At 36.2% G+C, this 11,299-nt stretch overlaps 1 protein-coding gene across 1 annotated transcript; it reads left to right on the top strand.

The window, feature by feature from the left end:
* The first annotated feature begins 1,911 nt into the window (after positions 1–1,911).
* Positions 1,912–10,363, top strand: LOC134846793 (uncharacterized). Its single transcript, XM_063864184.1, has 4 exons — positions 1,912–2,234; positions 5,352–5,544; positions 8,241–8,534; positions 10,170–10,363. The coding sequence occupies exons 1-4, from the start codon at positions 2,031–2,033 to the stop codon at positions 10,361–10,363; spliced, it is 885 nt and encodes a 294-aa protein (XP_063720254.1). The 5' UTR covers positions 1,912–2,030.
* The last annotated feature ends 936 nt before the right edge of the window (positions 10,364–11,299 follow it).

The following is an 11,299-nucleotide window of genomic DNA, read 5'->3' as shown; positions in this document are numbered from 1 at the left end:
CGTAGAATGTTGACTCTTTCATGGTTTACTGTCTGTGCGTCACTCACTGTGAGGCTATCAACTACAGTGTAAGCAGAGGCGGATTTAGGTGGGGGGTGGGGACGCTTTTTCTTTCCTCCTCAGGGATTCGACCCCTTCACCAATCAAAAGGCTCCCTCTTTGATATTATTTTAGGACATCCCTTTATGGCAGACCAACCCCAAAACTTTCTAAAGGCGCCAACATATACGAATTTCAACGTGGAGCGTGCGCCACTAAAAAGCAATTTTTTTAGTCAAAATGTTCCAAAAAGTACCGAAGAACGCTTTTTTGGCCTTTTTTTTTTCAAAAACTTGCCTGCGTTGCAACTTTTTCAGAAAATGTACTTGGTCCAATTTTTGGTCGACTTGTTTCTCTTTCTGCTAATTGACACCAATCAAGTTGACCTATCCCTGTTTAGGGACGAGTGTCCCTGCTTGAAAGGCTACAGTGCAGGGCTTCTCTACCAATACTTCGCGTACAATGTGGACTCTTGCATGGTTTACTGTCTGGGCATCACTCACTGTGAGGCTATCAACTACAGTGTAAGCAGAGGCGGATTTAGGGGGTGGGGTGGGCTTTTTCTCTCCTCTTTTTCTCTCCTCCTCAGGGATTCGACCCCTTCACCAATCAAAAGGCTCCCTCTTTGGTAATATTTTAGGAAACTCCCTTTATGGCTGACCAACCCCAAAACTTTCTAAAGGCGCCAACATATACGAATTTCAAAGTGGAGCGTGCGCCACTAAAAAGCAAGTTTTTAGTCAAAATGTTCCAAAAAGTGCCGATGAACGCTTTTTTGGCCTTTTTTTTCAAAAACTTTCCTGCGTTGCAAAATTATGTTGAAATATCTGCATCTTCGAAACAGATACGACCATTTTTGACGCTGAGTCAAGTAAATCTTTCACCTTTCTTGCCTGTCATTTATTCGCGGCTTTAAGAGTAAGTGAAGATCGTTGCCTTCTCAAAGAACCAACTTGAGCCCATTAATTCAAATTTCTGGTGTTGTTTCTGAGGTTATCTCCACAGCTCAAATATCTATGAAACTAGTAAAGACAAACTGGTTGCTTCATGTCTTTGAAAATGATTCCTCAAGTTGCAATTCAGCTAGCTCTATCCAAATAACTTCATCTAGCATGTGTCGAAGTTTCAATCCCAGATCTTTTATAGTTGCAGAGAAAACGACAAAAGCGCTAAGAAAAAATCAGTTCATTTGCTGGTTGAAATCAAAAAGTTGCCACTTAGATGTCCAGTGACTGGACCAATTTTTTTGTGACGACAAATCTATCATAATAGAATAGTACGTTGGTATAAATAGATATAGATAAACCAGATTCCAAAGGCCACCTCCTGACGGGGCAAATATTAATTTAATTTGAAGGGAAACAAGCAGGCGCCGAAAAGTCTAGATTTTGATGAAAATTTTCCAAAATGACGTTCATGCTATAATTAATAAAATTTCTTGCTGTATTTAAAGTTTTGACTAAACGAGTTTTTTATTGTTCCTGGAGAAATCGGAAGATTATTTTGGTCTGCCTTGAAACTAGACGTTTTTCGAAAACGTTACTCCCTTGAATTAGTGGATGTCTGTTAATGGGTAATACCTCGTGCAATGGTGCCGTGGCCCTACTTCGAATCCAACCAAGCAGAAGCTGAAAATCCCATAGAGCTGAAAATTTAATCGAGCGGAAGCTGAAAAGCTAGCGGAAACTTTGAATGCAATCGAGAGGAAACCAAGAAAGAAAACATAACTGTTTGATCAACTGTGCAGAAAAAAATACCGCTGACCGGAAATGCTAATACAAAATGCTGGTTACTACCCGATATTTTCTCTACATTATCTATTCATTTTTTATATTTTTGAATTTATTGATGGTCTTTATTGGCTCTGTAAAAAAGAAAATTAAAATAGAACTGACTACATATTTTTTTATTGTCAGCACACATTATTTTATTCATTTTTTATCTCTCCTAATTTCAACAGCGAATCGCAAAAATAAGCAACTTTTCAGAAAATGTATTCGGTCCAATTTTTAGTCGACCTGTTTCTCTTTCTGCTAATTGACGCCAATCAAGTTGACCTCTCCCTGTTTCGGGACGAGTGTCCCTGTTTGAAAGGCTACAGTGCAGGGCTTCTCTACCAATACTTCGCCTACAATGTTGACTCTTGCATGGTTTACTGTCTGGGCATCACTCACTGTGAGGCTATCAACTACAGTGTAAGCAGAGGCGGATTTAGGGGGTGGGTAGGGCTTTTTCTCTCCTCTTTTTCTCTCCTCCTCAGGGATTCGACCCCTTCACCAATCAAAAGGCTCCCTCTTTGGTAATGTTTTAGGTCATCCCTTTATGGCTGACCAACCCCAAAACTTTCTAAAAGCACCAACATATACTAATTTCCAAGTGGAGCGTGCGCCACTAAAAAAGCAATTTTTAGTCAAAATGTTCCAAAAAGTGCCGAAGAACGCTTTTTTGGCCTTTTTTTGAAAAATTTGCCTGCGTTGCAAAGTTTATGTTAAAATAGGCTATTTATAATGCTATAGGAGCGCTCGAAAAATCAATTTGGACAAAAAGGAAAAAAATAGAAAACAGTTTTTTGAAACTCCGCCCCCCCCCCCCCCTGAAGAAAATCCTAGATCCTCCCATGAGTGTAAGAATAATCGGGAAACCAGTCGAAGCCATGAATCTTTTCAACAACCACCCTTTTGTCCTTTGCCACTATAAAGAATTTTCGGACCAAGTGAACAATCTCCCCCCTAACTTAATGTAGGGAGGAGATCGTTTACTTGGTTAAAAGTAATATTTTTCAGCTAATCAGGTTTGAGCATAGTACATGCAGGCCTTACTGCTTGGATTTGCTTTTTAATTTTAGGGGGAGATTGTTCACTTAGTCTGTTAGGGGGTAGATTGTTCAGATGGGCCAAAATTTTTTGTTGTGACTTTCGAATAAAGTAACGGAATATTTACACCTGATGCAGTTTTTTTAATCGAGGAATGGATTTTGATGTTTGGGATGTTTACCTTATTATATGGTAGCACTTTTTAGTTAGATAATATCAACACTGCACACTGCTAGTGTTTTATAAGCTAGTTTACTTGAAATCTGCTCGTCAGAAATATCGACACGCAGTAATTGATGTCTAATTAATCTAATCTTAGCCAACTTAGTTTTAAGTTATTTCTGGAGACTTTTTGGTCGCACCAGATGAAACGGTCCGGACAGCCTCATAGAGTAATTTTTGATAGATTTCACGTCTGTTTGTTACTCTACTTTTTTGGCCGGTTAAGCTCGTGCAAATCCTTAGTCGGCTACTGATCTTAATTCTGCTCTCATTTACTGGTCTCAGTAGGTCTGTAAGAATACTGGAAACGCTCGAGATTAGTGTGCCACCAACTTTTTTCATCACTGCCGATTATTGGTCTGACTAGTAAAACTAGTCAGTTTGACAAGGTATTTATATTTACGTTAGTTATGGATATTGATTGGTATCAATAAAAGGCTAGAAGCAAAAGAGGAAATAAATATCTGCAACGGTTTTCAATTGAAACAAAATGTACCCTTTAAAGAGATTCGCTTTTAAGCCGACTTTTGTAGAAATTGACGGAATACTTGTGCTCGGTTTAGTTTTTCTCTGGAAAAATTTCGATTTACAATTAGTAATTGGAAAGTATTTTGTTTGAATTGAAACTGAGCTTAAATTTAAAAATCATATTCTAACTGTGATCAATTTTCGTAAAGTTATAGTGAGTCTAAAGATTGCCAGTTTGACTGATTAGGGATAATTAAAAGGCGAAAATTTTTTGTGCTATTAAAGCGTGAGCGGCGATTTTATCCGTCTTCGAAATCATTCCAAATTCAATTGAGGCATGCTTATAGGTCTATTTGGTACTATATCTCGTTGCACTTTACATAGCATGTGCAATGATTTTCAAAAAAATCACAAAAAACTGAATTTTTTCTGAAAATTTCATTTACTTCTTCATATCAAACACTATGAGCTTATGCCTGGAGTAGCTTACTCATAGAGTAATTTCAGATAAGGAACACCTTCTGTTTGTCACGCTATCCTATTTTCTGCCAGATAGATTCGTGCAACTTCTTAGTCTAATACCAATCTTAATCTTACTCTTAAACCTCCTAGTCTCAATAGGACTAGCGTATACTGGTATTTGCGGGTTTGATATCTGGAACTTGTTCCAAAGGAGAACAACTGTCTTCTAAGTTATATTTAATTTGCTTGATGCTGAGACTACAAGTAGTTTCCGCGTTACAAATAATTGTCAGTGTTAGTTATGGATCATGATTGGTTACTAAGAAATATTTTATGGAGATAGTTTTATCAAGAATATAATTGGTTATAATTACTAGTTTTGAACTGGTTGCAACTACTTCTTAGACCTTAGAATGCAGTCAAAATTTTCAGAGTTTTGCCCTGATACGAGCAGTCCTGTTTGGATTCATTTTGGTACAGTACGAAGTTTTGGAGCAAACTTTGAACTAATTATATCGTAACAGCAGATTGTTTTGCAATTGGTCTCTGAATTTCATTTTGAAAACAAGTTGATTGTCCTTAAATTGCTTCGTTTTTTCGACAATTCAAATCAAGACTGTGCAAACTATGCATCTGACTATTTCCCAGTTATCGAAATGTAACAGAATACCCAAAATATAAGCGAGGAATACAAAAAAAAGACATGATAACGAACGTTACCATTTGAGTGAAACAAAATAAACTTGTTATAATGATTGAATAAAACAAACTGTATTCTCGAAGCTCTGGATGGACAATTGTTGTTCCGACTGTCGATACGAAAGTAACGGAATATTTGTGCTCGGGGTGGGTTTTTTTTTTCTTCAGACTAATTTCGACTTTTTACCTAGCCATTTTTGACGGAATTTTTTCTATATCATTCGAAAGGTATTGTTGTCTTGAGCTCAATTTTGAAAAGATATTTCACCTGTGATCATTTTTCGTAAAGTTAAGGGGGTTTAAAGATTACCATTTTAGCCAATTTGGGACAATTAACGCGCGATATATTTCGCGCTATTAACGCGTAAGCGGAGAGTTAATGCGTCTTAGAAATCGTTCCAAATTGGTTAAAAGAAGCTTATTTGCCATAAATGGTTTGTTACAAGGAGCGAAATCTACCCTTTTGTACTTTATATGGCGTGTGTGGGGATGATTTTTATTTAAAAATTTCAAATTCAGAAAAAAAATTTCATTTTGTTTTACTTCATTGAATTTTTTAAGGTTATTACGGCTCCATAAACCTTAAAAGGCTGTCGGAACATTCAGGGCTTCGCCCTGATACGAGCAGTCTTATTTTGTTTGCTGTAGGATGAATACAAGCTCTGCAAGATGTATAGCAAGTTTGGGGTGGGATATGAGCCGGAGGCCATCAACAACTTGGACTGTCAATCTTTTTCCTCCTACCCCAGTACCTCTTCTGAGAGGTGGTTCTGGGTGAAAGAAGTGGAAGCTGGCAAGACCACAGACTGTCAAATTGAGCACGAGACACTCGGACAGACACGTGAAAACAACAACTTTCATCATTCATTTTTATTAAAAAAGCCACCAAGTTTTTTTTAGAAAATGTTGTTTGGGATCAAGTTAACATCCATACCCCTCCCCTACCCACCCAAATAGGGTAATTTAAGATCCTCCACCGTCAGCGTTGAATTTATATTAAATTTGCTAAGCGCTGCGTGTAAAAAGCTCTATTCTGATTGGCTGAAAGTACTATATCAGAACGGCTGTGTGTATGTGTGTGTATGTGTGTGGGGGGATGTTAACTTGGTCCGTTGTTTGTTTTGAAAATGAATTCTTTGCGACCCCGTTAGGAAATCTGGAGTCTGAGAACTGAGAAATCGCTAGGAAATCTGAGAGCTAATAAATTAAAATCTTACTGAAGGTAGAAAAGTCATGAAAACAAAAGACATATGTCAACTACCAAACTTCAAGACACTTCAAAAAAAGTCCGCTTTCAGTTTTATGAATTTCAAACATTTCTAACACTTTTGCTATCTAACATTTTAACAAAAGCAAACGTTTTTGCTATGATACGATTCGACTTGTTTTCAATCTAAAATTCATAAATTGGTTCTCAACAAGTAGCGCTCATTTCTAACACCTGTGAAACGATTGAATTCTATTTGGCTATTTAATACCATGTATTTTATCAGTTTTTTTTGGTGGCTGGTTGTTGGTCAGAAGTAATTGTCATGGGGAAGTTTTTAATGCCTTGAACTCCAACTCCGAATGTCATGAGTTCAAATTACATTGCGTATATATTTCAGTGTCACCGTCTAATTACGTGTTTTTGTACAATCTAGCTTTTGAAAACTCCGTTTTACCATTTTTTTGGTGTGTTTGCGAAGTGCAACTTAACCTCTGAGCATAAAATTATCATCACTTCACAATTTTGCAGAAATTAATTTGCAGTTGCAAATATTTTATGCAAAAATATTAGATGGCAACTAGCTGGATTTTGTGCTCAGCAATCGGATTTTCTTGTTTGTTCTTCCATTTAAAAATGTTCTCAGAATAACATGCGCTTCGACGGCTGAAATTGGTCAAACTGAAATTTGAATCGCTCATGGATACTTTTTTTTGCTATGCAGTGAAAACTGCTTCGCTACAGTTGATATTAAAAATCAAAGTTGTTTTTACAACTGATGCTTAGAAAAAGATTGAAAACAACAAGAATAGCCGTTACTGTGCAAGTAGCACAGAATGTTCCGACCATAGTCTTTAAAAAACGACTTATTTTTTTTCCAAATAGTGTAGTTTTTCTGCGTGGTGTGATTAAAGGATTTGACGTATAATTTTAAGTTAAAAAATATACGATAGTCATAGTAATATAGGCAAACAGGACAACATATTTTGAAGCAAAATGACTAGAAAAAACAATTTTTTTTTAAAAAAAATTTTGGCAGAATTTTTTGAGTTTTTGAAGTTTTTTATTCCCAAAATGGCATTAAAAACCTCCAAAAACTAATTTTATTCATACAATAATGACATTCAGAATAAATAAACTATTTTAAACAGCCTAAATAGGTATAAAAAAGCGTGCTCGAATTTAGACAAAATCTGGGAAAACTTTTTCGAAATTTTTAAATGGTGTTCGAATCACGACTCAAAGAGCTTTAATTTGATATATCACTCAACTATCTCCGATGATTGTTTGCGGTAGCTGATTTTACATGGAAAAAAAAAGATAGCCGGTTACTCTGCAAGTGGCACAGAATGTTCCGACCATAGTCTTAAAAAAGACAACAAAATTTTTCAAGGAGGAGCTATAGTAAGTGGAGCTGAACCAAAAAACTGGGATTATATATATTCAACTGTCACAGTAAAATAAGCAAATTGAAAATCGTTTTTTTTTTAGGAAACTGGCTTGAAAATAAAAAAATCTAAAATGTTTTTTTTTTTAACTTTTCCAATTTTTTGAAATTTGAAAGTTTTAATTTCAAAAAGACGCTAAAATACTCAGAATAAGCTAACATTAATTAAACAAAAATAAGTTTTTACAATTACATTTATGCTATTATGAGCTTTTAAGCAGTTAAAAGAATACTGTTCAATCGCTTTATTCGCTCGAAATAAGACAAAAAAAATCAAAAATTTCGAACCAATTTTTCTCAACACGGTGAAAATTTTTTGAAAAACTTTATTGTGGTTCAAATCACGATTGTAAGGGCTTCATGTTGATTTATCACTCAACCCAGTCCGATGATTATTTGTGGTACTTGATTTTGCATGGAAACGAAAACAAAACGAAAACATCCAGATACAAAGTTCCTCCACATTTTCAATGGTCGGAACAAAAATTACGTGTTTTAGCTAATAAATTCTAATATGATCTGTGGGTATCAAAAGCTTGCAATAATTTCAGTTTTGGTTGAGCTCAGTGAAGAAAAAATGAATTTCCTGTGGTTTTTTAGTGCTGACTTTTTATTGCATTTCAACATCCAACGTCATTTGAAATTCAAAAAAAAATCAAAAGGGTTTCTGGAAAAAAGCCGATAGTTTTTTCTATCGTAATAGCCATATATAGCCATAGTGCATAGTAGCAATACGCGTAAAAACAACTTCGGAAATAAAAAAGTTAAAACGTGGGGAAAGAAAGGAAACAAATCTTCAATTGAATCTTGTTTGAAACAAATGGTCAAATTATATCGAAATGGGGAAATGGGAGGATATAACAAAACAACCTATTTTGTTCAGCTTCTACTAATGACTACACAATCTATGTTCGAGGGTACCCGTTGCGTGTATTTTGCCAGTGGGCACAGAACAGCGGATCCACCAAGACATACTTGAACCTACCAACAACCCCATCTACCTTTTCTCATTGGGGAGGCAGCAGCTTAGCCGGCGCACCAACGGCCGATCCTACTAACAGAACTTTCGATAAGGCCAGACTCCTTGTGGACAAGTGTTTTCTGGCTATTCAGACTTCGGACGTGGCTTACAGCGTTGTAAGTGGAGAATCCGTGTCAGACGAATTCGGCAAGACCTGTGAGTCTCATACTAAATAGTTTCAATTATCCCAAATGGTGGTAAACAAGTGACCATGTAAACTCTATCTACATGTTTTGATACAAGGGAAAAAACACGCTTGTTCAATGACGGTGGTTGAAAGCGCAACTCGCAATCATTGTGCGTTTTTAACAAGGTTTTTTCATCGTAAAAAACCGTTTTCTCAGACACTTGTCGCCGTCTATGTTGACTAGAAATCAACAAAAGCTCATAGACTCGTTTTAGAAGCAAGTTTTTTTGGATGAGTTAACCGTTTGCACATAGCAAGATTTCAGGAAAATTGGAAATAAGCGGCACTTTTTATGGCATTTTACTTGCTTTTTTTCAAAGACTCATAACCCTGGGCAAAAATCCAGATAGTTTGAAATATTGAAAACTGCATCATTTGTTATTAACCCTTAATATATTGGTTGGTATATAAGTAAAGCATATTCTTATCAAATGAAAATGTTCATGAATATAAGCGAAGATTACGGGGGATGGTCCACTCAATGGTCATATTCTCAAGAACATTCATAAAAGTTCTTGAGAATAGGATGATTGAACCATCCCCCGTAATTTTCGCTTATATTAATGAGTATTTTTTTATCCATGAGAACGCGGTTAGCATTTATATCAACCAATATATGAGCTGTTAATAACAAACTATACAGTTTTCAATATATTAAGCTATCAAACATTGATTTTGACTCTTTGACAAAGTTATGAATCTTCCAAAACGGCTCGTGCAAAATTTAGCCCCGTGCAAAAAATTTAGCCTTGTGCAAAAAAGTTTGCCCATTAAGTAAGGTGGTTCATCTTTGAACTGCGGACAAAAAAAATCGGTAAAATACTCTAATTAGGCCAAAAAAACAGTGGAAAAAGATTTAACGTCCAACTAGCCGGGTAGAGGTGCTCGACTTATATTTTGATTTTGAAATTCGAGAATTTGAATGGTTTTTGACTAAAATTCATCGTCTGAGAAGCTATTTTAAATTAAGCACAAAATCGAAACATGCCCGATTTTGGTCGAGAATTTCAAAACATACCCGATTTTGGTTGAGAAATTCAAAACATAGGTCGAGCACAAAATTTGTTACCGCAAATTAAAAATTTCAGAAAGAACTCTAGTTTTCTGAGATCTAATTGTTCCTGCGGCAGAAAAAAGCAAGTTCTACCAATATTTTCTCAGAGCAGTTTTCAGTTGGAAAAATCAATTTGGAAAAATCAATTTGAAAAAATTAGTTTTCGATGCTAGAATTTCACATTTTACTGTTTCTTAGAGTTTAATTTCAGTTCAAGCATCATGCAAAAATTCTATTATAAAGGATAAATTATAAAGTTCTGTTAAAACTATTCCTGTCAGATGGTAGTCGAGAAAGTCAAAACAAACCAAATTTTGGTAGAGAAACTTGAAACATATCTAAACTGGGTCGAGCAAAGTTGAACACTTTTTCTTCTTGGGTCGAGAAAGCCGAAACATACCAAAATATTGTAAAGACACTTGCTCGAGAAAGTCGTCGAATCGTACCAAAATTTGGTCGAGGCGGTCGAAACATACCAATTTTTGGTCGAGAAAGTCACAACATAAAATCAAGCACGTCGACCCGGGTAGTCATCTTTTTCGCGTTTCAGTCATCGGCAGAGGTGGGAACTGCATCCCACCCCCGAATTCCGCCCCCGGCTTTCACGAGATTCACCTGGAGAGCACTCCTTTCATGTTCCCGCCTGGAATTCTATTCGACGTCCGAAAATATGCGGGAAGTGTCAATGAGTATGTCACATCAAAATCTTTGCAACACCAATCATCTGTCATAAAAGGAGTGTGAAGAGCATTTAAGTAGAATTATTATCTAACAACTTAAGAAATTATTAAGAACAACTTTATTTTTACCCCCCCCCCCCTCCGAACCTATAACACCTGCTGCTCATTCCGCACAAGCTGCAAAATTAAGAGCGTTTTCTTGCTTTGGCACCTGTTGGTCAAATGCTTTAGGAGAATACATACACGGATACGTACCAAATCCAGGGTCCTATGTATTAAGGTTGTTTATAGTTTCCCATGTACTAAGATTGGTTATAGGTTCTCTATTATTATTAATATTGGTTATAGGTTGTCAGTGCGGTGTTCTTTAAAAAAATAAATTAAAATTAATTATATCGTGAAATCATCCCTCCAATTGGACAAAAAAAACTCCCTGTTCAGTTTTTACAATTGGCAATCTTCAGCTCCACAATTTCATTCAGTCTATGAACTTCAGCAGCTTTACTTTCTCGCCTAAAAAATTTCAGTCTTTTTATCAGCTCAGCCAGCAAAATTGTATCTAGTTTTCTTCACAATTCCAGCAGCCTTAATTTCTCCTTCTCACATACAAATTCAGTTTTCACTTTTCACTACTTTTGAAAATGTTTTCATCTGTTTAAATTTACGCTGTTGGAAAATTCCAATTAATCTCAATTCTAGCAAAATTACTTCTTAAAATTACACTAAAAATGGCTCAATTCAACCTCAAGAATTGCATGCAACAAATGCCTGGGTTATTCAACAATCTAATCCAATCAGACAACAACCTAGCAGTCAAGACGGGGCTCAAATGCATACGGCTGTCAGAGGGCCTGGATTACAGCCGGTTGGTTCTAGACGAAATCGAGGTTGAGTTGATGGCAGATAGCGGAGAGACAGCGAAACCCGACAATGAGATGAAGATGGTTGAAAGTTGCTCGCCAGAGCACCTAAAGACGCTGTTGGGGGCAATGACAGAATC

Source organism: Symsagittifera roscoffensis, chromosome 5 (genome assembly GCF_963678635.1).
Source record: "Symsagittifera roscoffensis chromosome 5, txSymRosc1.1, whole genome shotgun sequence".
Lineage (NCBI taxonomy): Eukaryota > Metazoa > Xenacoelomorpha > Acoela > Convolutidae > Symsagittifera > Symsagittifera roscoffensis.
Note: the sequence above shows the minus strand (reverse complement) of the source record. Positions and strands in the feature narration are given on the sequence as shown.